Source organism: Etheostoma cragini, chromosome 4 (genome assembly GCF_013103735.1).
Source record: "Etheostoma cragini isolate CJK2018 chromosome 4, CSU_Ecrag_1.0, whole genome shotgun sequence".
NCBI lineage: Eukaryota > Metazoa > Chordata > Actinopteri > Perciformes > Percidae > Etheostoma > Etheostoma cragini.
This window is the reverse complement of record NC_048410.1, coordinates 4,958,128-4,984,021: the sequence shown is the minus strand read 5'-3', so window position 1 is coordinate 4,984,021 and position 25,894 is coordinate 4,958,128. Positions and strand designations below refer to the sequence as shown.

General features: G+C 37.8%; 2 protein-coding genes across 10 annotated transcripts in view; both read right to left on the bottom strand.

Annotated features, from left to right (window-relative positions):
• The window catches only part of foxp1b (forkhead box P1b), a 163,212-nt gene extending 156,743 nt beyond the window's left edge, over positions 1-6,469 (bottom strand). For 4 of the 9 annotated variants that reach the window (XM_034870730.1, XM_034870735.1, XM_034870734.1 and 1 more), the window contains exon 1: positions 6,040-6,233. The gene's annotated coding sequence lies outside the window, so the exon portion shown is untranslated. Of the gene's footprint in view, positions 1-6,039; positions 6,234-6,277 lie in introns of those variants that run through there. The other 5 variants (XM_034870728.1, XM_034870732.1, XM_034870729.1 and 2 more) reach the window with 4 other exon arrangements.
• Positions 6,470-16,304: 9,835 nt separating this feature from the next.
• LOC117944140 (eukaryotic translation initiation factor 4E type 3-like) lies at positions 16,305-23,613 on the bottom strand. The gene is made up of 7 exons (XM_034870739.1): positions 23,274-23,613; positions 21,665-21,737; positions 18,502-18,596; positions 17,892-17,952; positions 17,735-17,801; positions 17,439-17,594; positions 16,305-16,548 (listed from the first exon to the last, which is right to left on the bottom strand). The coding sequence occupies exons 1-7, from the start codon at positions 23,456-23,458 to the stop codon at positions 16,502-16,504; spliced, it is 684 nt and encodes a 227-aa protein (XP_034726630.1). The 5' UTR covers positions 23,459-23,613; the 3' UTR covers positions 16,305-16,501.
• Positions 23,614-25,894: the final 2,281 nt, after the last annotated feature.

Sequence of the window (25,894 nt, the reverse complement as noted above, 5' to 3'; positions counted from 1 at the left end):
CCCCCCATCACCACCACTCCCCCGGTCTCAGGTCAACTGAATCATCAGGAGTCAGGGAAGATACCGTCACCGCTTCTCATGAATAGCTTACAAAACCATGTGAGTATGACTTCACCGTGGCAAACCCAGTAGTTTGAGAACGCTCTCCCTCAATATCCAGGGGACTCTGTGTGAAGAGGTAATGAATCTCAGTTAACAAGGCCATTATCAGTGAAGGAACGACATCATCAGGAGGGACTCCGAATCCATGAGGCCCTTACATACACTGGCCTTTTATTGTTGCTATTAACTGCTCAGGCATATTTGTAACTGTACAAAAAAAGCACACCAGAAAAAAAAGAACCATGCTTTGATCTCCCATGGTACGTCATCACTGTAAACAATGAGACTGTATGAAAGGGACACAGGCCCAATTAGCAATCTCTGCTCTCCGCTGTCAAGTATTTAAACAGTCTGCTAGGATAATAGTAACCTGCATACTTTCATCTGTGCTCTAGACTCATCAGCGTGGTAGCACCTCTGCTGAAGCGCTGCACTGCATCTTGGGTAATTACTGTTTCCCAATTACCACCTAGCTGGTAAATATATATCAAATAAACAAGCAACAACCCGTCAATTAGGAGCACCCTCTTCTTAATGGGGGGTCTAAAATGATGTTTTATGGACAGACAGAGGAAAACGGTGTGAAAACGGAGCATTCAACTTCAAAGTGAACTTGTATCAGTTAGGCTAAAGAGGACATCTGGGCATAACAGTTTGTAAAATATTGAAATCACATGTTTTAGAGGCAATTAACAAGTGCATCTAATTAAAAGCTGTTTTAATTGCCAAGAGGGCAAATTATACAACACGGTAACAATGCTTTTCCACAAATAAATTACCTAAAAATGAAATTGGCCTTTTCTTCACCGACAGAGTGAAGAGGGACAGTTAACATTGTTGAATTCAAAGGCAAAGAAAACAGCTGCAGTAACAGTCTGTCAACAAAATTTGCATTGCTGCTCTCTCCCCATCTCCATTACTCTCTCCTGTCTCTCCTCGAGCCCACGGAGCTGCCGGCTTAGATCTGAGTACTCTGATGGCTTATCACATAGCGAGCAGCAGGCTAAGCCGGAGTGATGCGCCCAAAAGACATGATCAAAGCACACCAACTTTCCGCCCAGCAATGATGATGGAAGAGCAGGCCCTGCCATGTTATGTTTCTTATTAGGCTGGGACTGCCAACTGAAAACACAGCCAAGAAGTCAAGGATGAGGACTCTTAAAGACATGCTCCTGTAACCCTATTCTACATTGTGCTGCCTAATACAGTTAACGGGGTTTAAGTGAAAGCCTGGGACATTTTCACATTAGTCAATTTCCGTTTTTGATACTCTTATTCTCACGTTGATATAAACAATGCAATGATTGAACCTATAGCCAGATTATTACCACTTTTATGGTGCAGCTCTACGCATCCAGCTTTGGACAGGTCTTAAGATCTGAACACTTGGGTGCAAGTGAGGACTTTCACTTTTCCAGCAGCAGTTTGGCGTAAACAGAGGAACCTGTGAGATAACATGAGCAGCCACCACAACTGAAGAGAGAACGAGCAGAGTGCCACCACTAAGACGTCATAAACAAAGACAAAATATATCACAGATTGATCGGTAAGATTTGACAGAACTAAGACTTTAAAGTGATGCTTCCTCTTACACTCTCGAGTCACATTGTCTACATGACATGTCTACATGCATACATCCAGTATTCAGGAATATCCTAATTCCAACGTAGCTGCACCAGGAACGCAGCAGTCACTATTTTTTTCTCTTCGTCTGACTTTTACACAATTGCCAGAAAGCTAAATTGTCTTTATTACGCTGCGTAAGTTTTAGTCTAAAGGACAAATGAAAGCAAGACATCTTTTGCCAATCATATGTTGTTGTTAGAACATAAACTTCTGAAAAAGACTGTGGAGGTCAAAACCGAGAGTGAACTACGTTGTCCCGGCAGGATAAACCAACCAAAACGTGAGGTTGAGTAAGAGTAATAACTACACCCTAGCAGTGTAAATCTTCATTAACACATGTGATAGAAAATTCCCTAAAAATTTAAAATTTGTCGTCCATCCGGCCATCGAAGACACGTCATAAACACACGCAGACTGACATACAGACTGGACAGCTGATAGAAAGAAGAAACAGGTGCTGAGGGTTCGCCTGGCAGCTGAGCACAGCTTGCTGCATATGGTTAAGCTCCTCAAGTCTGGATGGAACAAGACAAATTTGGTGCTTTGGAAAAAATTTATAAAAATTAAACTCAGGTTTTAAGTTATGCAATGCTAAAAGGCTATTACACTCAAAATGAGAACAGGGAATTGTGTGCATGAAAATCAAAACCATGTGGCAGTATGTAAAGTGTTTAAACAAAGAAAGACAACTTAAATGTAGTCTACCTGCGACACAATTCATCTCATGAATTCTCCAATAATTTTCTAGATTGGCTACGTTTTGCTTATTTATATAATGCGTGAACACATACTGTTTATGTCTGAATATGACGACGTGGAAAACATCTTGATTCACTACACTACTTCCCACCCCTAATAAAGATGTCAAATCAAACGTCAATGCAAACCACACTACAGTGCGAAGCCAACTCCCTTTGATTTCTCATCTTTTGTTCCAAGTCTTTCTGTATCTTGTTTGAGAGGAGTCCATCAGCATTACGCTCAGTCAAATCAGCTTCTGTTCTGCTGAGTTTTCTGAGTGATCTCAAGTAAAAAAAAACACATCGCACATTTTACCACAATTAAATTCCAAAGTAACAAATGTTGATATTACTCGGAGAAATAGAAAATACGTAATTATACACTACTGGGTAAAAGCAATCATACAGAGAAAGGGATTAAGCAACATTTTTGTTGTTTTTTACTGGTACCATTTTAGTATAAACTTATTGATGAAGCAGAGGCTGTTGCAAAATGTTCTGCAGTCCCTTTAGTCTCTAATACAACTTCACAGCATGTACAACCCAGCCAATTATGTATTAAAATAACACTAACACTGTCTGAAAGCAACACATCAACAACTAACCCAATACACTAACTTGACAGGACTAAACAGGATACAACAGACACAACCTTTACCTCAATGTTGTACTCTATTCCTGAAACAAAAAACAGCAGTTCATTCATTTTATAATGCAAATTAATTGATTGTGGCCGCATGCACAACGATGACATTTTTGTCAGCATCCCTGCCTTTATTAAGGACAGATGACAGCAGAAGACAGTAATTAATGGCTGCGTGAGTTAGTGGCCGTCCTGAGCATTTTACAGTCTCCATAGAGACAGAGGAGCTGCACAGAGAACACCTGAGTCTGTCCACTCTCCGACCGATAGCCTTCCCCCGGCATGGACAACCCGTCTGCCTGGGCGCACCACAGGGGCCGGGACACACTAACCTTTACCCTGGAAATATCATTCTGCTTTCCTTTGTTACCATTTCCATTTGTGTAATACAGCACTAATGAGCATGCTGCCCTCATATTCCTATTGCTAGTGCTTTTCCTCTATTGTGTTGTGTGAATCAAACATGCAAAAATCACACGACAAATTCATTTGCCAGAAAACTCCCTTTATTCATCCGTCACTTGTCTTGCTTTGTGCAAAAGTGTTTCAAGCAACTAGCTTGAGGGCGTCTTGTATCTAAAAATCAAATGAGGGGTGACACCGGAAAAGGAATGTGATAGAAACAATACAGCAAATACTGAACCTTATTCCCACACTGGACCAGAAATAACTCCTTATCATTCAGCTGCAAGCAAGGGTACACAGTCAGTTTTTCAGCCCCTCTGTACCCAGCACAACGTGTTCACAAATACTGAGCCGTCAGATGAAAGAGAGGGCCGCTCCACTCAGGGATTGGAGTCCTCACGCTGAATGCATGAGTGACTGATTACTTTCTTACCAGTTCAACCTCAACTCTCTCCAAAGAAGTGCCTCAACCCCAGCATGAAGAGGCCAAACTAGAAACAAGGGCTTTCCAAATAATGCAAAATCACAGATTGGTGCGTTAAGGATCTTGCGTCATTACAATGCATACAGCTGCGCTTCCTCAGATTTCGAGTCTTTTTTTTTTTTACTACTTAACCCCCCCCAACTCAATATATTCACTTGTAGTACGGAGCACATCAAGTACAGCCGTTCTAGTTTGCAGAAGCAGACGCAGGGGACAGTGTTATGCTGTTCCCATCAGAAACGGCAGAAGGCTGAATGTCTGTATGCAACGGCCGTGTCAAACGGCAGGCTTAGAAAAGTCGCTAAAAAAGATTGTTCATCCTGTGTTTTAAAACCTGGGTCAGCAGTTGCGAAGGTCCATTTCTGCATAAGTGAGCACACAAACCCCAGTGCCTGTTCAAATAGTCTGCAGCTCTCTCTCAGGCAGCTCATGACAACAGCCCAGCAGCAGCACTGTTTGATCTCCAATGTTTTCCTTAATCTGGGTTGTCAAGGTTCGCTTGTTGGAGGCTGTTTACTTTACTTCTCCTACAAAAAGGTGTTTTTTTTCCCCTCAGACAATGACTAATCCAAAAAACCAAGAAGGAGGGAGCACTGCCAGCAATAGTTGTTAATGCTGCAGTTTCCATTTCGTAAATTTTCAGATGGTTTTAGTCCTGTTGTTGCCAGCTGCAGACTTACTGTAAAATATATCAGGCTAATATTTAATTATTTTATGTAGTTCACTCTCAACAGACTCACTCCAAAGCTTTACATAAATATAAAATTATGTTGAGGATACAAATTCTGTCTGACTTTACAATTTACTGATAAATCAACATAGATTATTACACATTACATTTGCTTATAATATGTAGGCCCTTATATATATCATTAAAAAGCTGCACAGTAAAATGAATTAAATGAATTATCATACTGGGTAGCGGTGTCCATTTGTCTGTAATACACCTGTAATAAAATATTAATTTAAATAAAATAAATCTAAAATACACTGCTTTGAATGTATTTTTACAAATATTTTTGCTCAAGTACATTCCTACTTACAGTACATTAGGATCCCACATAACATCTACTTGACACACTATAGCAATAGCAGGTCGTTTTTAATTGAACTAAATTTAAAGTATATTTTTCACAGTTGACATTAAAATGCTCTGTAACTTCAGCCTATATTTACAGTTAGGAATATGTCAAACTTGAATCCACACCATGTCTGACTCTAAACCATTCAGTCTAAATTATGAGCACAATCCAATATAATGCAGTTAAACAAAGCATGTCAAAAACTTTTATTGAGGTGTGAATTTCAATTGGGACGGCTATCAGTACAAACAATTTTCTCTTTAAATCCTTTGTGTTAACGACAAGTTAACTATGAGGTGTGTATCCGCTTTACATGTATACTCAGCCACAACGAACAGCTTTCGATGTGATGAACAGCGAATTAAAAGTCGACCTGCCTGTTAGCTAAGACTCTTAACAGTTATAATAGCAATAGTTTCGGGCAGTTGTAATGCCTTGCTTCGATACTTCGGAGTTTGGAGGACTGCTAACACGTGGGGTAAAGCTCCCTCCCTGGTCCGAACGTTACTCAAAAGAAATCACGGCACTCAAACTTCGTGTAAACTAGCTAAACAACTTTTACAGCTGTAACCGTAACAGGTAGCTAGTAATTAACTGTTAACGGCTCTCATCGGCCAGCACTTTAGAACCAACTGGTTATAAAGGTGCATTTCCCCCGGGGTCTCACAGGCAACGTTAGCCTCAACTAAGTTAGAAAACCAACTTTCCAAAAAGTGGAGGACACAACACTCGTAGTAACAAAACCACTCCTGTTACACAGACATTACAAGGCGCTACCAAGCAGCCTACATGCTAATAATACAGGTGTTTGTGTATTTGTTTATTTCGCTAATTGTAACAATTGCAGAAGACAGCAGCAAAACGCGGAGACAAACTCCGTGTGTGTGTGCATTTGAGTTCAGCATTTCTCTATATACGATACAGCAAAGCTAATGTTAACATAATAGTGAAACTTACCAGAATGTGAAACGCTTTACAGCAGCTAACAGGCGCACGCGGAGGGTACCGATTTGCTAGTATGAGATAAACCGTGCACGCGAGCTTGTGTACCGAGAACGCATGCGAGAACAAATCACACCGTAAACACCACACGTAAATAGGCTATTACTCCGCCCGCTGGTGTTGGTGGCGAGGTGGTGGTGGGGGGGGGGACTAACTAACTAACTTAACTACAAGGAGAAAGATATCATCTTACCGAGGGCGTCGAAAAAAAAAAGAAGCAAAATGTGGACTTTCACACTCGCTGCCTCCCAGTCTGCCTCGCAGAGAAAGGCACGAGCTCCTTCTCTTAATGTTATTAGATTTTAACACGCCGAGGAAAGAAGGTGAAAAAAAGGAAGAATCGCGGATTTGGATGTTGTTGTTTTGCTGTCCAAGTCCGTGACGTCATATCCACCTGCTCGTAAACAACGTTCATTGCATCGCAGTTCCTTCATGGAAACATCATCGTAGTCACAAGTACAATTCAGTAGCACTTAGTAGGTCCTTTCTATGGGGAAATGTAATGATATGCATTAGTTTTAGCCGAAAGTGTGACAGGAGAGAGGGGGCTGTCAGAAAAGCTAAAATGTCTAAGCTGACTAATTACAACCGAGGCAGAATGAACTTATTATTTCAGAAAATTCTCTTTTTTTTATCTGAGGTTCATCATAACTGTTCCCAACCCTCACTGCATAAAAATGAAATGCTTTGACACAACCATCAAATATGTTCTAATCTCAACTGTGAGCAGTTTTAACTATTAAAAGAGGTGGGTTTTTAAAAATGACAGTGTAGATAACAAGAGTTTGGTGTGGTTGTATTTTCTGGCATGTGGGCCAATTTCTTCAAACACTTTGGAAGGGGGACGTTAGCTGCATCTAAATTTCAACAAAGTTATTAAGAATCTCTGCTTTGCATAATTTGTTTTGTAGTTGGGAAGTTTTGTGGACTCATGTCACAAGAATTGCAAAAAAACATTATGACAGTAATTACAATATCTGTCACTTACCCCTGAAGATGAGAATTATCATGGGCCAGTTCAACAGTCCAGTTAACACTCGTTGTAAAGCAACATTAATTTCACCTCAAGAGAAAATATTTTAAGTTGTTTTTTGTCCTTGATCAAGGTCTGAGAAGCCCAGCTCATTTAGCTATAAATGGCATTACATTCATCATGTCTGCATCTGGGAGCCATGCTGCTGATCAACTCTCTCAGTCTGTTTCTTAGTAGAGAGCGCCCCCCTCTGGCCATGATCAGGAACAGGAAACAGTCCTACAACATTTCCACTGAATAACCACTTAAACTGTAGTATGTGAGTATATGAGGACTTCATATTATTTTCATATTATCAATCTGTTGGGTCATTATACTTTATTGTACCTTCATGTTTTTGTAATAAGCGTCTAGCTTGTTTTATTTTTTAACAACCCATTGTTACATTCGTCAGGTCAGCCCCGTTACTTAGTGAGCTTCACATGTATTTATTTATTTATTTATCTGTTTATTTAAAAGGGACAATGCACATGAATTGGCATTTTTTGTTTACACTCAAAATGTAACAGAAAAAAGCAAATTTTCATCTGTAGTCCCTTATCAGGTCAACACATCATCATATTACAATAATAAAAAGAATGCAAGAAACATAGAAAGTAAATTACAACAATAATGCTTGGATACGTTAGCATAGTATTAACAACAAGAAACCAAAAAAAAAAAATGTGTTTGTTTTTTTCAACCATTTTTAGGTTCTAAAAATTTCATTTTGGATTTCTTTTTTTTTATGTAGCCTGTTATTTTTTAATTTTTATATGCAATGCACTGTGTTACACAGGAGTTAATGTATCGGCTCAGTGACTGGCACCAAACGCAATATAAACAACTCTTTATTTATAGTAGCAGGAAAACACAAACTGTCCTATTTCATGTTACATGCATACTGTCACAAACACTCACACATTCCTTGGGTCTTAAGCCTATAGACATTTTAGAGACATACAGTGCATTTAAACACAGTGCATTCTAACACAACATAATTGATTAAAAAAATGAGGGCTTTGCCAAATAAAACAAAGGAATAAGAAAAATGGCCCCAGGTCTTTAAATGTGTAGGGTTCAATGTGTATTAGATACAGTACAAAGTGTATAGTTATAGTAATATTTACATATGGGTTTCATCATATACGTAAAGTAGCCATATAGCAACATGTCTTTAGTCCTACTGTAAAGCCGCAGTGAGTGTATATGTTGTAGCATTCACACAGACATGCATCAGTCACTGCATGGCCTACAACAATGTTGTGTTTAATGACCTCAGGGCCAATGAAGCCACAGCAACACAGATGTCCTCTGAGCCATTCAACTGATAAGTACATAGTAGCAGAGTTGAATTCAAACCTACGAGTGTGGGTAGTGAGTAGTGTTAGTGGTAGTGTTAGCAGCTATGAGAGTGGGCAAGGCAACACTAATTCACACACAGCCAGAACTGAAAAGTCACATCTGTGAAGAATTACATTATGCATTATCATAAAACATGAAACAACAACACCCCTTAGAGAAAGCAACCACTACATTATTCTTATTTGGCTTTTGAATGTGTCTGTTTTACTCCGTGGTGAATATATGATAACATTCATCTTCATGAAATGTTATCTGTTATTGTATAACATGACTCTCATTATATTCCTAACAGGATTTGTAGTTTTGCTATTATTTGTATACTCAGTCTTTCAGATTAGTGCCGGGTTTTGTTTTTCAAAAGGTTGTAAACATGATTGGCTACTGTAATTAATGAGAACATTCCAATGCGTGTTAGTTTTATGAAGACAATCTAACCCGTGATCTTTTTAATTCTTCACTGGCTTGATCTGCATGTCAATACTGGATCTATGAGCTCAACGGAGCCCAACAGCCATGTGTCTGTGTCAGAATTTATTATCATGTTTTGTTGGTGTCGCGCTGGTGATGTGTTGTGTGGATTAAGGCCCTGACTGGATGGAGTGTAGTTACAAATTAATTGAGGATCACTATCAATTACGTATCAGCCTCTCCAAACATACGCGTGCACACAACAAAGTAATTAGCTTTCTGTTAATTAGGTAATTAAGCAAATGAATGGGAGCTCCTCTTGATTTCCAAAGGGTGAAGGATGGCTTTCATACGTTGTTTCTCCCTTGCTGCTGGGGGCTGCAGCATTCAGTAATGAAATCGGGAGGCTATTCAGATAATAACCAGTAAAGAACTATAAAATGAGTAAAAGAAGGACAAAACTAGAGAAGATGGTGCTTGCACCATTCTGTAGTTGTAGGTGGTTGATGTGGCATGGCATTTCTTTCATTTCCAGTCTTCAAAAATAAATAAGCAAGTATAAAAGGTCTTACATTTTATGAAGCAGTGTAAGGACAATGATTAGATTAAAGGATTTCACCATTTTTTAGGACAAATAATGGTGTGACATGCTTTTTCTTAGTTTAAGTTAACTCTTGAAGGACTATATTATTAAACCACAAATAATATACATATACACTATATGTGTGTATATATATATATATATATATATATATATATATATATATATGTGTATATATATATATATATATATATATATATATATATATTTTATATATAATTTTTTAAAGTGTATTACTTAACAACAAATCATTTGAAATTCTTTTTTTTCCCCCAAACTGTCACATCTGTCCATTGTTGTGGAAACTATACACTTTAATAACCATTCAGTATGTGTAATGCCAGTATAGTTTGGATAATAATGCATGATGCAAATGTACATCATACTCTACCTCTCTTTAATGCATTTTTTCCAAAAAGTGGACAAAAATCTATATTTTGTTGTATTTCTTATTGTGTTAAAATATATTTATATAGTGTGTATGTGTTCACTTTGCCCAGGATGTTCCTGATGTGTTTGGTGTGTCTCTGTATGAGGATATAAATACATTTAATATAATCGTAACAGAAAAAGACTCACGAGAATGTGCCGCATGTTGCATTAAAAGTGGCTTTTGAATATATTGAATTTACTGTATATTTTCTTTCTTTTGTGAAACAATATTTAGTGTTTTTTCCTATATTCAGTAATTGTAGGTATTCCATAATTAGTATATTTCTCTTGCATTGTCCTGTGAGACCTTTTACACAACTGCTAATACACACAATGTATCACAAGGCCTAAAAAAATGTGTGTGACAGTGTGCTGCAAGTCAAATCATACATCATAGTCTATGGCCAGTTTTATATAATAATATTACATGGAATTAGTAGTTTAATTAACATGTTACATAATAATTAATTTTTATTTTGAAGTGCATGCTTAATCATACTTAGTGGTTCATTTTGTCAAGTGGTATAAAAATTTCCAGTCCAAAGACAACATGGGGAAATGAAATAAGTGTTACAATAAGTTCACACTTGTAAGTGGGAAATAAGTGTCATTGGAAAAAAAAAGTCTGCTGTCTCAGTTACAGCAATTATGGCTAATAACATCAAGCTTTGACCAGCAAGCTCTTAGTATTTCCTAAGCGTGGGGTAAAACCATAACACTCGCCTCATTTTATAACAACGTTGGTAAGAAACGTCCTTGCTTTTGGCATACATATGTTTTATAAACAAATTAATAATGGCACCGTCTATTGTAGCTGAAAACAACCACTTTCAGCAGCTTTCTGTTTTAACACCATCACTGAAAAATAAGATTTAAAAAAACATATTTTTAATATTCTACGAGTTTTCATGCAAGGGTTAGTCTGAGGAGTTTCTTTTGAAATGCAGCACCAATGTTCTGTACAATGTGTGTGTCAGTGCAAATCATATAACAGGAGCATTTCTTTAAAGATCAAGAGGCTTTTCCTTGTAGCCGCTGCTGGCAGGATCAGTTTTTTCCGAGTTCTTCCTCCGATTGTTAGAGAAATGTTTCGGAACCACACAAGCCACTGACCTGAGGATCCTTATAACGTTTGACTGTGGGTAAAATCGCATTTTGTGAGTTGGTAAGTGTACTGGGTCCTCAGCAACCATGTTTTTAAACTATTTCAAATCGCTGTGGAAGTGCAACTCAGTGTAGGCTTGGTCAGCACAGAGTGGAGGTTTATGCACTCTGCTCTGGTTTTCTAAATTACAGACAATCCTTCTGAATGCATTGTATAACAACAGGGGACATAGACACTCTAAAATCTAAGCAAGTTGTCCATATAGTTGCTCACCCTCAGCCACTACACAGGAGACAATTACATTAAATCTTGTATATATTGGTAGTCTGACATGTTAAGACGGGTCAAACTCAAGGCCTGAGGGCCAAATCCGGCCCCTCGCGGATTTTGTTCCGGCTCTCATATCAATTTAAGGTTTACAAAAAGTTTTGGCCGTCCTACTTTTTGGAGCTTTTTCATTGTTTTGTTACTTTTTCGTACGTTTTTGGGGACCGTTTCTGGCGTTTTTTCCCCCCAATGTTTTTGTCACTTTATTGTCACTTTTTTCTTTGAAGAAGTTACTTTTAGGTGGCCCTATGTTGACCAAACTGTAAGTGAGAAGGCTATGTGAGACGTGCAATAATTCAGTAAAAGATCCTTGACTTTTTCGATTAAATAACAGCATATGAACAAACTAAACATGACCAGCCCTTGATGTGATTCTTATTTTCCAGTGTGGCCCTTAATGAAATTGAGTTTGACACCCCTCTATTAAGAGATTAAAACAACTCTATGTGGTTTAGCTCCAGCTTGATTTACAAAGTTCACTGTGGACAATAACAGATCAGAATCCTTTATTGATCGCCTCAGGAAAATGATGTTGCAGTTGCTCACAATCACATTCAATGTAAATTAAGAGTAAGAAAAGTGCAAAAATATGCATAAAGTAAATAAATAAAGTAGCATAGCTACAAATTTCCCATCTTCCCTCAGGAGATATACCAGTAAAAGTATAATGTGATGTGAAATGATAAGTAAAGTGAAATGTGATGAATCAGCACTCAATAGGATGAGCCAAACATGAACATGTTTTAATGGTTTGAAATGTTTATTCTTTGTTTAATTTAACCCTTAAAGGAATGTACAATTAAATCACAAAATAATGTTTTTTAAAAGTATATTACTTAACGAATCATTTTAAATTATCGTTTTGGTTTTTCAACGTTATATTTTTCACAAATTGACACATCTGTCTGTTGTTGTGGACACACTTTTATCACCATTCAGTATTTGTAACGCCACTAAGATTCTGGTAATAACAAATATTAATCAAATATATAGCTTGGTATAAGGGAAAGATGCTAAAACACTGAGGTATTAATGCACACCTCACATGGCAGAATGGCAACACTATCCCTATCCCATTGTTGGTTGTACTGTTAAGGAAAGAAACACATGATAATATTTACATTTACATTTTATTTACTTTGTCCATATCACTGCAAAAAGTAATACCACAATAATACCAGAAATTTTCAGTTTGCTGTGGCCTAAACTGCAATCGCAAAACTCTTGTGATGAAGTCTCACAAAAATGGTAGGAAATGTTTTTTTCTATTTTCTTTACTAATAGTGATGCTATTTCTAATTCTGTATATGATCAAATAGGTGAGGTCAGTGTAACTTCTAGTTTAAAGTGTATTTTTCTTTAAAGCATGAAATGATAAAATGACTGAATGGAAACTCGCCAAATCTGTCATATATGACTTTTCATAACGATAACATTTGAAATACTTTATCAAAATGTCACAATGTGCAGTATATCTTCAGAATAATAAACAGTCTGTGACCCCATAAAGGAAAGCAGAGGGCCGACTTTCCACATGGGGTATTGAAAGAAATGTGAAACGCGGCGTGACTCAGAACATTCATAGAGGAACCTTTCAGGATGGTTTTTGATTTTTAACTAAAGGTACATCCACACATCCTTCCCTGATTCGCTATGCCCCGACCATGTGACCCTTTTCTGGAAGAAAACAAACAATGTCAACCTTTACCAATGTGTAATTCCACATGGATAACTTCTTACAGCTGTTGCTGACCTTGCTGTCTAATCTTGCAGCAGTTAAATTCTGCATTATAACAGAGATTATTTCTGAAACGGTGGTAAAATGCACATTTTTCGTTTCAAAACACGCTTTAAAAAATGCATTAGTGTGGACGTGGTCTAAAGCTGAGTCTTCTTCCCTACGATGGCTTTATATTTAAGGGACACTGTGATCAAAATAGGTAGTCATGTGCAATATTTCCAAGTGTTGCCCTGATTTACTTTAATATACACTTGATGAAGATTTAAGAAACCAAATGGGACCTTCAATTCATCATCAAAAGTGGGAAACCTCCAGCTGAATAAAACACCATTGTGATGCAAACTTCTTAAAACAGCAGAAAAATGAGTTGGCACTGACTAAGCAGAATTAATTAAACATAACATGAATTAAGATACCCTACATATCAAACAGTTAAAACACTAATTCTGTAGCTGCTACTTCTATACCAGGAATACATTGTGAGGTCCATAGGCTGTTCAGAGAACAGGACCATGACAGTTCAGTCCAGTTCAGGAAAAGGAGGAAGTCCAAACCAATAAGAACTACTGAACTGATGAGATTTATGATATTAGAATATATAATATTATATAATAGAATTATATTAGAAGTGTGCAAAAAAAATTGATTCATATTTGAATAGCTATTCAAGCTCTACTGTATCAAGATTGATACATAGAATTCCAAAAATCGATTAATATTTTTTTAATAAAAAAAGAAGAAGTAATTGTATGTCTACTGCAATCACATGATAGATAGATGCTTTATTGATCCCCAAGGGGAAATTCAAGGTCCCAGTAGTTTACAGACATCACACACAACATATACATACATATAACAAGATGTTAAAATAACAAATGACAAACAAATCCACATGAATAATATGGATATGTATATAAACGCTGTAACGATACACCAAACCCATGATTCGGTTAGTATCACGATTTTTGACTCACGATTCGATACAAACATCAATTCTTTTGAGGGGAGGGGTATTACTGTACAGTATAGACACATGGCATTGTTTTGTCATTGATTATATCCCCCTTTGCAACACAGAATTACAACAGAGACCTTATTTATCGATTCTGATTGATTTCAATATTGATCAATATAACACCAAAGATTCTTTGGTATCTTAAAATAATGTTTCCCAAATTTTTCAGTGGTTTATTAACCACCGTTTGAATGAAACATAAGAATAATGGTAATGGTAACAGTAATGGACAATTCCGCTTCCAACCTGTAGAGGGACCGAAGAGGAAAAGTGATTTGGTACCTACTGTAAAGGTGCTGGTTGACAAGTAGCTAATGCTAAGGCTTGGTCTATAACATTAGCTAATTCTTGGTGGCTAACAAAGGATTACAACATTGTTCAACGTGTTCAGTTATTTATAGTAGGATTGTTTTGACCAGGGTTCACAATTCTGGGCTACCACTAACTCAACAGTAGTGGTAACTGTATAGATAGACAGTTATCTAATGGTAATTTAGCCGGCTAGCTAGCTAGCACACCCCTGTTTGTCTGCCTCACTCTCCAGGCGCTGCAAGGCTTAAGTCAAGACAAGAGCTGACAAAAGGCCAGGCACGAGGAAACATCCCCAGTCAGCCCCCAGCCAGCTAGCAGCCTGCCCGGTCAACACTTATCTCCGGTGCTAAGGACACTAACGCCAGTTTACTGAACCTTTGGGTAACAGACCCAGGCACCCGAGTCAGCGGCCATTTGTAACTAAGGATGTCACCAGAACCGATACTTCCGGTACCTTACAGTACCTTCTGGTTCTAAAATGACAAAACACCGACAATGCCCATTTTTTCATAGCACCGTAGGCACCGTTAGTGACAATAAAAATAAATGGAATTTATATAGCGCCTTTTACAGACTCAGAGTCGCAATGCCAGTGTTAGCAGCATCGGTGCTGTGCCTCTTCTGGAACTGATGGGGGCAGTATACGCTTCAGAGTGTTCCAGTCGATACATTCAGAAGAAGGTCACGAATAAGTGGCCAAAGTCACGCCCTTCTACTTCCGGTTCATCTCTTTTGTAAAATTATGAATGAGAGTGAACTCTACCGGACCTAAAAATGGCATGTTCACTGCAACCTCACGGCCATCTTTGCGATTTACAGCCCCCCCTCTTTTGGCTTCAAATAACTCACCGTTGTCGGCTACGGGAGCCGAACAGGCTACACATCATAAAAAGCCGTGGACGCTTACCTGTTCATTAGGTAACGTTAGTAGGGTTAACATGGCGGCGGTCAGCCAGGACCAGTGGGGATCACTTTAATGGCAGTATCGCAATTGTTAGCTATGTATAATTCAATGTGAGTACACAAATGTTGAAATTACATAAAATGCCTGTCCCTTGTACCGGTGATAAATCAGCCCGAAGCTTTGGGGTTTGTAACATCTCTGGTCACACAACTGTTAGAAACACTGTTATTTTTGCACAGTAACTTTTGAAAAGTTGCTGGAAGCCTTGAATGTGTCTGGAGACACTAGTGGTTGCACTATGACCATTTAAAACACTAATGTTGTTCAATGCTCTATTGCACATGTTTTTCTGTGTCTTGTTATGGTATTTTTATATTTTTAATGTATTTTAATAAAGAAGTTCATGTTTCAAGTTAAAGTACATGGAATCTTAGAAAATCCTTTTTCTGGCATTGAGAACTGTTATTTTACTGGTATTGGCACAGACTACTGTATGTTTGTTATCGTGACACCCCTATTTGTAACGTTACACCACCGTAAGTGTTACTGGTGCGACCTCGCTTTTAGCCGTCTTTACGGTTAGCTAGATTTACCAGACAAAAACGGAGATAAGACACCAAAAGGACCAATACTAATAGTAATTTAAAGATGTGGAGGCATTGGATCTGGACAGGAAGAATACCTCTGGGAGTTGAAAGGGGTGTGTCGCGATTTTGCCTTTTCACTCCACGACACAGGTTTGTGGATCTGAGTGTCGCAATTTCGGTATATTTCATATTGCATATCATTACAGCCCTAATATGTGTGTATATATATATATATACACACACACACATACATACATACACATGCATGGGAAAAATAACTACATTTACATACTGTTAATCGTTTTTTAAAATCGAGAATCATTTTTTGATAGGAAATTGATATTGAATCAAATCGTGAGCCTGAAAATTGGAATCGAAATGTGACATTTTCTGAATCGTACACCCCTATTGGATATACATTCTCTCAAGAGTTCAGAGCTTTAGGACCCACATTAAAATGAATCAAGGCATCAGTCATAACAAGTTATAAAAAAATATTGATAACATTTCATTGTTGAACGCAAAATAAAATCCTTGATAAGGTTGTGGACAGCGCCTTCAAGGCAGGTACAGAGTTCAGGTTAAAATAAAAAGTGCTTTACAATCATTTAATGTCTTGAGCGTCCTCCTTCAAAGGCATGATGTTCCATGTGAGCTGAAATGTCAAAGTGATTCATGGTGAGTATTAACGCTTCTGTTCGGCATACAATCATACTTTTACATGCAAGACAACATTTAGACCTTGATTTCACAATTACCTTTTTTGTTTTGTTTTTTATATAAAAACGTATATACTCTTTCCCAAATTTTAAAGCTATAGTGCGTAGTTTCTGTCACCCCCATGAGTAATGACAACAAAACTGTTGGCACATCCACATGATGTAAGCCGTTGCTAGCAGCTAATGAGAGGAGGATTTAAAAAAAAACATGAACTCTTCAGGAGAGGTAATTATCTTTACTCAAGTTTCTGCGCAGGAAACTTACCGGACGACACAATCTTAAGAACATAGCGATACTGACAAATACAGATGGAGTTGTGTGGAGCTGAAAGTCTTAATTAGCTTAATTAGCAACTCCTTAATTAGCAACTCCTTTGGCAATAGCTTTAATGTAACAAAAGTTTATTAATTAATATCAACAAGTAACACACTAAAGCTTTAACAGGAAAAAGGTTTAATTTAAAAACTAGTATAATAAGTCTACAAAAACTTGCATGTAGTGTGTAGTGGCATGTAGTGACAAGACTGGCCCTTGTGAACGTGTTGTGTGGAGCACTTATGAAGGCATATGGAGCATTTATCTGCAACATAAATAAAGTCCTGACTAGCCTACAGCGTCTCTGCCATGCGTGCTTCAAATGAGAATAGTTCAATCCGCAGTCAATATACTGAACATATTTATTCTACAGTCCGACTTGACTCAAGATACGTGAAGGTTTCTGACAAGGCATCTGTAAAGCTTGAGCTCATTTCTAAGCTTAAGCCCATTTCTAAATCCCAAAAAGGTACACATTGTGTAAGTGGGAAAAAAAATGAGCATACTTACACTTATAAAAAACAGCTTTAAAAGATATGGATGGGAGGAGCTCATAGACTTTTCCCAAGATATTTGCTTCGTTAGCAAGAGATGCATCGCTATTCCAGACTTGTACAACATCTTCCCGATCCCGAACGCTAACGCTGACACCAACAACCTCATCGTCTGGGAAATAAAAGAAGACAAAACAGACAGTGTATTAATACTCATCAATGCAATTGCAATGCAGGGAGAAGGGAAGCGTATTTCTTTTTATACTAAAAACAAGAACATCAAATATTAGGTATGGACTTATAGTAGCTCACCTGAGGCACAGTAATCTGCAAACTGTTCCCCAATGGTAGCAAGTAACAATTCTTTCCAAACTGCAGACTGAAGCAGGAAGAACACAGATGAGCTAATTAATAATTCAGCTATTTATAATATTGTGTGAAAAAGAGGAAAACAGAACACAACACCTACAGTGCTTTCCTTTGGTATTTTCATCTTCCATACTCCTCCTTTTGCATTGCTTTCTTCCTCCCTGTTGGTGTAAAACATACAGAATATTTAAATTGATACTCACTCTGCAACCCTAACCTAGTCACCAGCTTTTACATTATATGCATATTTTAATAAAAAGTAATTCAAGAGACGTAGAGATAAATCTTGGATATGGTAAAAAATAAAGAATAAAATAAAAATAATCAGAATGGGTTCTAAAACCTGTAAAGGTATCAAACAAGTAACCTTTAATATATGCCCTACCAATTATCATGCAACATATCTAACTGATGTTCTTATTATAATAATAATAATGTAATTATTCCAAAATATAACATTGTCATAAGTTTTCGTGAAGTTGTTGTGATATACTATTACTATTATTATAGTTGACATCCCTTTAAAATTTGAGTGGGTGTTATATTGTTATTATTACATTATCAGTTTTTCTTGTGTGTCCAATGCAACTGGATAACATGTTGTATTTCATTTGAACAGACATTAAATGACAGTTACTACAGTTAGAATTTGCCCTCTGTTCATGCTGGAGTTCAGAAATATAATCATCATATTTATACTAACAACTCACCACAAAGGCCTCCGCTCTCCGCGCATTAAGTGATAACTACATCTCAAAGGCAGGGCTGTGGCTGGAGGGATGTTGTTGTATACACTCCAGAACATCTGCAAACCCCCAAAAAATAGACACATCATGCCTAAAACCAAAAAGAGTTTCTTAAGGCCATAAGAAAAAGCTACTACTCTGTGACGCAACTGAACAATAAAGGATACCGACAATGCTTATAAATCCAAATCCATAAAAAAAGCCACCATGCTAAAAGAAAAACATGGTCACAAGTTCTTTGCATTTTCACACATCAAATCAAACAAGCCCGGTTGTATGACACTTTGCTTGTTTGTGTATTTTCCAGGTTTTGTTATAGCATTCCTCTCTAGAGTCATATACTCCACCGTCATTGCTCTCATGGGACCACCTGGGAAAAGCTTTGGATTTTAGCTTCAATGTCCCAATCAGTACAAAGTACATTATAAGTTAAGAGTTTGACTGCATTTAGTTTGTCTCAGCTTATTTCCACTGAAACTACAAATCACTTCTTTGTTTAAAAAAAAAGAATCTTTGCCACAAATATTACTAATGTTATATTAAAATATCTGTCAATGATATGAATTGACAGATCACAGGCATCAGGCCTGTGTTTTGGCATAATTGGACAAACATTATGCTTATTTTAACCATAGTTTACATGCTAAAAGTCCCCATGAAAACTGACTACCCATTTACAACACACATTGCATCAGAACATGACATCAAAAGGTACTAATGCAATGTTGGTTCTGTAGAAGACCCCAGGATATTGTTGGACATGATAAAAGGTTTTATTAGGAGCAATACCATACTATTCTGCTTTAATGGGCACAAAGCTACGTCACTTCAACTACACATCCTTGAAGCTTAATTCACCAGATCAGACTCATTGTTGCAAACTAATTTAACTGACCAAATAGTTTTAGACAGATCATGAGTCAAGAAAGAAATGAACAACATTCTGAAACAGAAATTTGAATTTCTAATTCATAGAACGAGACAGTGCTATTACTTTCAGGGTGCTATATCTAGTCATCTACTTGCAATGATATTAGGTCCAGCGACCGTTGTGCAGATATTCCCACTATTAAATCTTCAGATGGTAATATTAGAACTGACCCTGATGAAATAAAGAAGTCCTTTCAGACATTTTTTTCCAATTTGTATGAATCAAAGGTTACTTTTGGATAAAAACTGTGACAGCTGGTTGAATCAGCTTGACTTGCCTCAGTTATCAGCAGAGGAATCAGCTAACTTAGACTCATTGATCATTTTAGAAGAATTAAGGGTGGCAGTACAGAATATGCAAAAGGTAAGATCACCGTACTTTGATGGAATCCCCCTGAATTGTGTGCACCTTTTTGAAAACAACTGAGCCCATTCCTCTCCAACTTCTCTATTGAGAAGGGCACATTTGTAAGGGATGTTAACACAGTCTTGATTTCCTTACTCTTGAAAAAGGATCCTACAGAGTGATCTATTGGCCTCTGGCCCAAACTATTCGCCAATCGATTATGGTGTCACCAATATGCATTGGTAATACACAGCAATGTTTTTGTTTTGTTTGAAAACCCCTCTCAGTTTCTTACCCGCCTTATATCATTGTGCGAGGAGTATGAAAGCTTATCCGGCTTTAAAATTAACAGGTCAAAGTGTGCAATTTGTATTTCATTTTGACTTTTTGTTTTCAAATTCAGTTAGTTTTAATAAGTTTTTAAAGTGGTTTTGCTAGTTTAGTTTAGTTTCTATTTTTTGAAAATGCTTTGTTTCAGTTTAGTTATTTATTTGTTGGGAGATTCGAAAAGGTCAGTTCAAGTGTTGTGTAATAATAACGCAACAAAAACATACAATAGCTTCTGTATCTGAGAAAGGGGGCTTGGTGTTCTCTTTTACTCTGTTAAGGTAAGCTAGGTTAGCCTCCTTATGTTTGTTTCTCAAATGTAGGCTACTTTCAGATTCGTGGGATGTGTCCCTGTAATAAACTGTACACACATTTTACCACCTTACACTGCAAAGCACTTGCTTTTATCTGACACAGTTATAATCAAATAGGGCTCTGCTGCTTTCTTTTGACTTTCGGCACCGTCACGTTGCCAGGCGAGGGGCACGGACTATGTTGTTTGTTGTGTTCAATTTTCCATAGAATGTCAGAATTTCTGGGTTCCCAGTCGGAAACTATATACGTCTACGGGAAATGTCATGGTTGGGAAAAAATAACATTATTTGATCGATGAAAGACAATGACAAACCCGAAAACTAAGGACGTTTACTCAATAATTTTAACCGAACATAGATTTTCTTTTGGCACCTATAGCACATTGCGCATCAACACAAGCCTGTAGACATAGAAGACTCAATGAAGAGAAGGGAGAGCATTGTTGCACTTGGGAGTGCTTTAAAACCTATTTTATACAGTCTATGTTTAAGACTCACAGAAGAAAGTAGTAGCGTTTGTGATGCATTCAGCTCATAAAATTAAATGAGAAGCAAAGTGATTAAATCAAATTAATTTAAAAATAAAATCGTGAACAGGGTGAATCGAGATCATGATTTTGTAACAATTAATCAGGAAGGCCTAATTGAAACCCGTTGGAAATCACCTCATGACTTATATATCCGTACATAGACCCTTTCCTTTTTGGATGTCATATATATGGAGATCTCCACGGCTTGCATAAATGGAGCGCCAGGAAAGACTTTGAACTCTTGGCTCAACATTAATAAAACTTTGAAATTCATGCTGTAGACCTGTGCTACAGCCTTCTTTCTTTAATCTTCTTTCTGTGCGTGTGTTTGATCCCTTTTGTCTTATGCCAGTCTCCCTGTCAATGCCTCTTGTTTGTTTGTCTATCTCTGTCTGTATGTCTTGTTTGTGAGCTGCAGACCTCGTTCTTGCTGTTGTGTTTTTTTGTGTTGTTGGTGGAAACATTTGATCACAAGGAAGGATTGTAGAAAAGGTTCACTGTGCCTTCTTTACTGTACTTTTTTTATATTGTCATCTAGACCAATGTTTTGGACTTGATTTTTGTTATCATTAGCAACTTACCAAAGTATGGGGAAATAGGGTCTAGGTAGAAGAAGAAAAAAACGGGAATTACGCTTTAAGATGATGAAGCTCTTTATTTAAGCTGACACTAAATCTCACCTGAACACTTTGCACGGTGTAGATCTTCTTCAGATTGGATTCACATTCTGCAGCCGTAGTGCCCGGTAATGACCTTAAGATAAGATAAGATAATTTGTTTATTAGTCCCCAATGGGGAAATTACTGCACTACACTCTGTGTACACACTTTTTGTTAGTACTCACACACAGGCCTGAAATACACACACATGCTCAGGACCTATACATGCACTATACATGGAGAGATGTCAGAGTGAGTGGACAAAAAGAACAAGAACTTAAAGAACAAGCGAAAACTGTTTTATCCCAAAGTAATGACACACTGTTGTAACAAGGAAATAGAGAAGATGACTGCTCTGCCTACACACAAAACATGGTCAGGTTCATGCTTTGTTTTCTTTATTCTTTTTGGTCAGCTAGTCTATTATACTGAGAGTTGACCAGCTTTGGAACAGAGTTTAGTAAAAACAAGGTTTAGTTAGTTGTTACATAAAGATACCACCAAACTGTCTTAATTAGGACTGCAACTAACAATATAATGCCAATTCATTTTTTTTAAATTTACTGTTAGGTGTTAATTGCCCATCACAAGTTCTGAGAGCCCAATGTGACATTTTCAAATGTCTTCATTTTGTCAGAACCACAGTCTAACTTTATTTAGTTTAAAATCCACATAAAACTCGGGAAAGCAGCAAATCGTTACACTTGAGGCTTGAGCAAGAGAATCCTTCATTTCGACTTGATATAACAAGCAGATCGACCAAAAAGTTAATTAACTAAATTGTTTCAGTGTTATTGGGGTCTGTGATCTGGGAATTCTTATGTACTTTAAAGTTTCAGGAGAATGCTAAATTCATTAATATTTCACTTCTTTCAAGTCAGCACGCTAAACAAATACATAAAAAAAACTTTTGGAGCAGTGTCATCCAAACTTTAGAAAACCTTTGCTCCAAGGCGGACGGTAAAACAATAAACAATACAAAAAGGTATAATAAAAAAAGAACGAAATAACTTTTTTTTTTTAGATAAGAACGTTTCCGTAGCAAGATTACTGTATACAGTTTTACAGTCTCGCATTAGCCAGCACTAGCTGCCTACATAGTTGGCTTTGGACAAAATGAAGTGTGCTAACTGTGCTACTGTTTGGACTACACACCCTCTCAGGCTCACCTGCTGGGAAACTTATAGCACACAGCTAGTGTCACTTGAATTGCATGTTTGAAAACCAAAAAATAACGGGGTGAGCATGTCCACCGTGCCACGCACGTGATAACGCGTCATTACTAGATAACATAGTTGTGAGGATGCTTACTTTCTAATGTAATGTCTGTTAACACGCTCACGTTCCATGTTGCTTTCTTGTTTTAATACCAATAAAGAACAAGGTGAGCATGTCCAATGTGTTACGTCGGAGTCATTACCTAAGAAAACAATATAGTCGTGAAAATGCTTACTTTCTAACGTAGCCAACTGTAACTAGAAGAGTGTTATGTTAAACCCTCTCCCGCTACATTTGCCCCCGGAGGCCTGCGGAAAGCGGTGGCCTTAAGTAATATTTTTCCTCCATCATTCCTGCTCGTCCCGGGGGGCTTTAAAGTCACAGACAACGCGAAAGACAGGCTAAATGTTACCTGTCCAGCCAAAACGTCCAAGGTGAGTGCAGAGGCAGCGTAGTCGTCTCGTCTTCTCGGTGTTTCTTTGTGATATTTTCCAACTCTTTCTCGTCGATGTCAATGTTGTTTTCAGAGGAAACCGTCTGGCCGCTCAGACCGCCCCTGTCCATCTGTAGATCTGCCTGACTAGCCGGAACCGCCATTTTTGCAGGAACAAAAGCTAACCTTTTTATATCTTCTTGTGTATCTCCTCAATAAAAACACCCGGTTAGGCTTTATCTCCAGATACGAAACACACACTACCGCTTTCCGCCTACCGACTGGTGACGTCTCTGCGTCACTGGGCAGAAAACAAACGTCGCAGTTGGTCCATCCCAGAGAGCAGGAACAAGAGAGTGAGACCTCACTCTGTCAGTTTTTCGGGTCTATGACCTGAATCACAAATCTCCAACCAGTCCAGCTCCATCTAGCCTAGGCCTAGCTAGACGGGATAACAAGCGCTAAAGAAACATATTAAACTGTTATTCGAGAAAATAACTGCAAAAGGATATGCAGGCGTGGTTAACTTTGTTGTTGACAACTGGCTTTAAAATGTAGGTTACCTTCACACATTTAGGTTACCACAGGCTCTTTGCACTACCATATGTAGCACAATACCAACCAGACCATAATCCATAACAGTTTAGGCCTGTACAGAAGTAACTGGAACAATTTGACCTGTAGGCTTATAGTAGAGCGTAGCCGATTAACTGTCCAGAAGGTGAAATCTGCTGATATTAGTTTACCAGGTATTTCGGTTGATAAGTAACACAAAATTCACATAAAATGTCAACCGGAGAACACAGTCAAGTTTATTTTCACTGGCAAAGTGTCTTCCTATTATCATTGTTGCCAATTGGCATCAGCCTCAAAAATCCTGTCAGTCTGGCTTTACTTTATTTATAGGCTATAACTTGTTGTTCTTCTACTTCTGAGTCTGAGTTAAAGTACGATTTTTTTGGGCATTTTACAAATGTTTTTTCAAGCATAGGCTACAAAATGTTTTGGGGGATTTTTGGTTTTTTATTTAAAGTCACTCATTTAATATTGTAGAAAGTCTGCAACACTTGAACACCACATTTTTTTGTGGAGTATGCAACTGCTTCCTTTCTCATCAGCAATGGAAACAAATCTGCTTTTCTCAGGCGGCATGACACACGTGGAGCAAGTACATTAGGCACAAGGCAAGGGAGAGAAGAGAGAAAGAGAGGTTGCTCAGCTTCTGTTTGTTTGTATTGTCTATTATTGGCCCCACCAGGAGGCTAGACCTGAATGAGTCTGGGAAATGTACTTTTTTATTACCTTTACATTAATGTATATGGGCCAGAGCTGCACTCAATTCTAAGTAAGCATCTCTTATCTTAAAACCAGGAATAAGTGGGTTCACTTGTGCAATGGGAATGGGCAAGTTTTTTCTTTTTTTTTTAGTGAGTGAGGCATCATCTTATTACACTATCTTCAACCCTTAAGCCCTTAACCCTTAAGTTTTAGGGCACATTAGTGGAAGCAGCCGACTTTGCAAGCTCCAACAAGAGAGTTTTTTTCTTACTTAAGCAAGGAGGATGGGAGGTTTTAAAGCTCAATCTCAGCTGTTGACCAGAGCCCCATAACATGCAGTTGGCCTGTGTCTAAACGTAATGCTACACTTGCCCATTTGATAGTAGGAACCATTAGGTTGACCAGGTGCTGATTTAGTATTTGCATGAACACCGTTCTTTCTTTAGTCCTTTGGATTTATTGGGATCCGCCTCCAGTGTGGTCACAGGGTCACAAAGAAAACCTGGCTAGGCTTGGAATGGAAATTTTTGGTCAGCTGTGGACAAAGCCAATATTTGTCTGTTAGTTACATAGACTGTATATTCAGATATCATTAAGGGCTAACATGCCAGATTCATTATGTGCTCATGTAATCCTTAGAGCTGACTGCAGGGGGTGCTGGTGTACCACTGCAGCAGGGGGTGCTGGTGAACCTCTGCAGCAGCAGGTGCAGCCTTGCCACAGATGGCAACTGTAGTTCAAAGTACACACATTATGCTGAGAGCAAGATTTTATTATTTATGTCACACATTCTAGATAATTTGATTCTGGGTTGTTTATATCTGGAGAAGTCATATTGCACTTAGGCAGTGCTTATAAACAAAACAAAAAAACAGATAGCGTTTAATTTTTCACTGAGTTTTTTTTTAGAATCTCTTCAGCTGTTTTCAAGCTGCTTGTCAAATCCTCTGCCATCATCAGACATCAAACGTAACATTCTTTATTCGACCCACTTTTGCTTTGCAGATGTATCCTCTGAGATCCCACTGTATGTATTATGCAGCTTTTTACCTCATATGAAACCACACTGTTATTTGCTAACTTAGTCATCCTTCAACAAAGTGTGTAACCATATTTTCTATGGGCTCCTAGAAAAAGAATAGAGTTACAGTTACACATTGACCTATGACCATGAATCCAGAATAAGTAAAGAGGTTAAGAGTTAAGAAGGCTATTTGATTTGTCTTAATTTGTGTCTTTTGGATGTTCACACAGTCCAATATCAATGCTGTGTGTGTGTGTGTGTGTGTGTGTGTGTGTGTGTGTGTGTGTGTGTGTGTGTG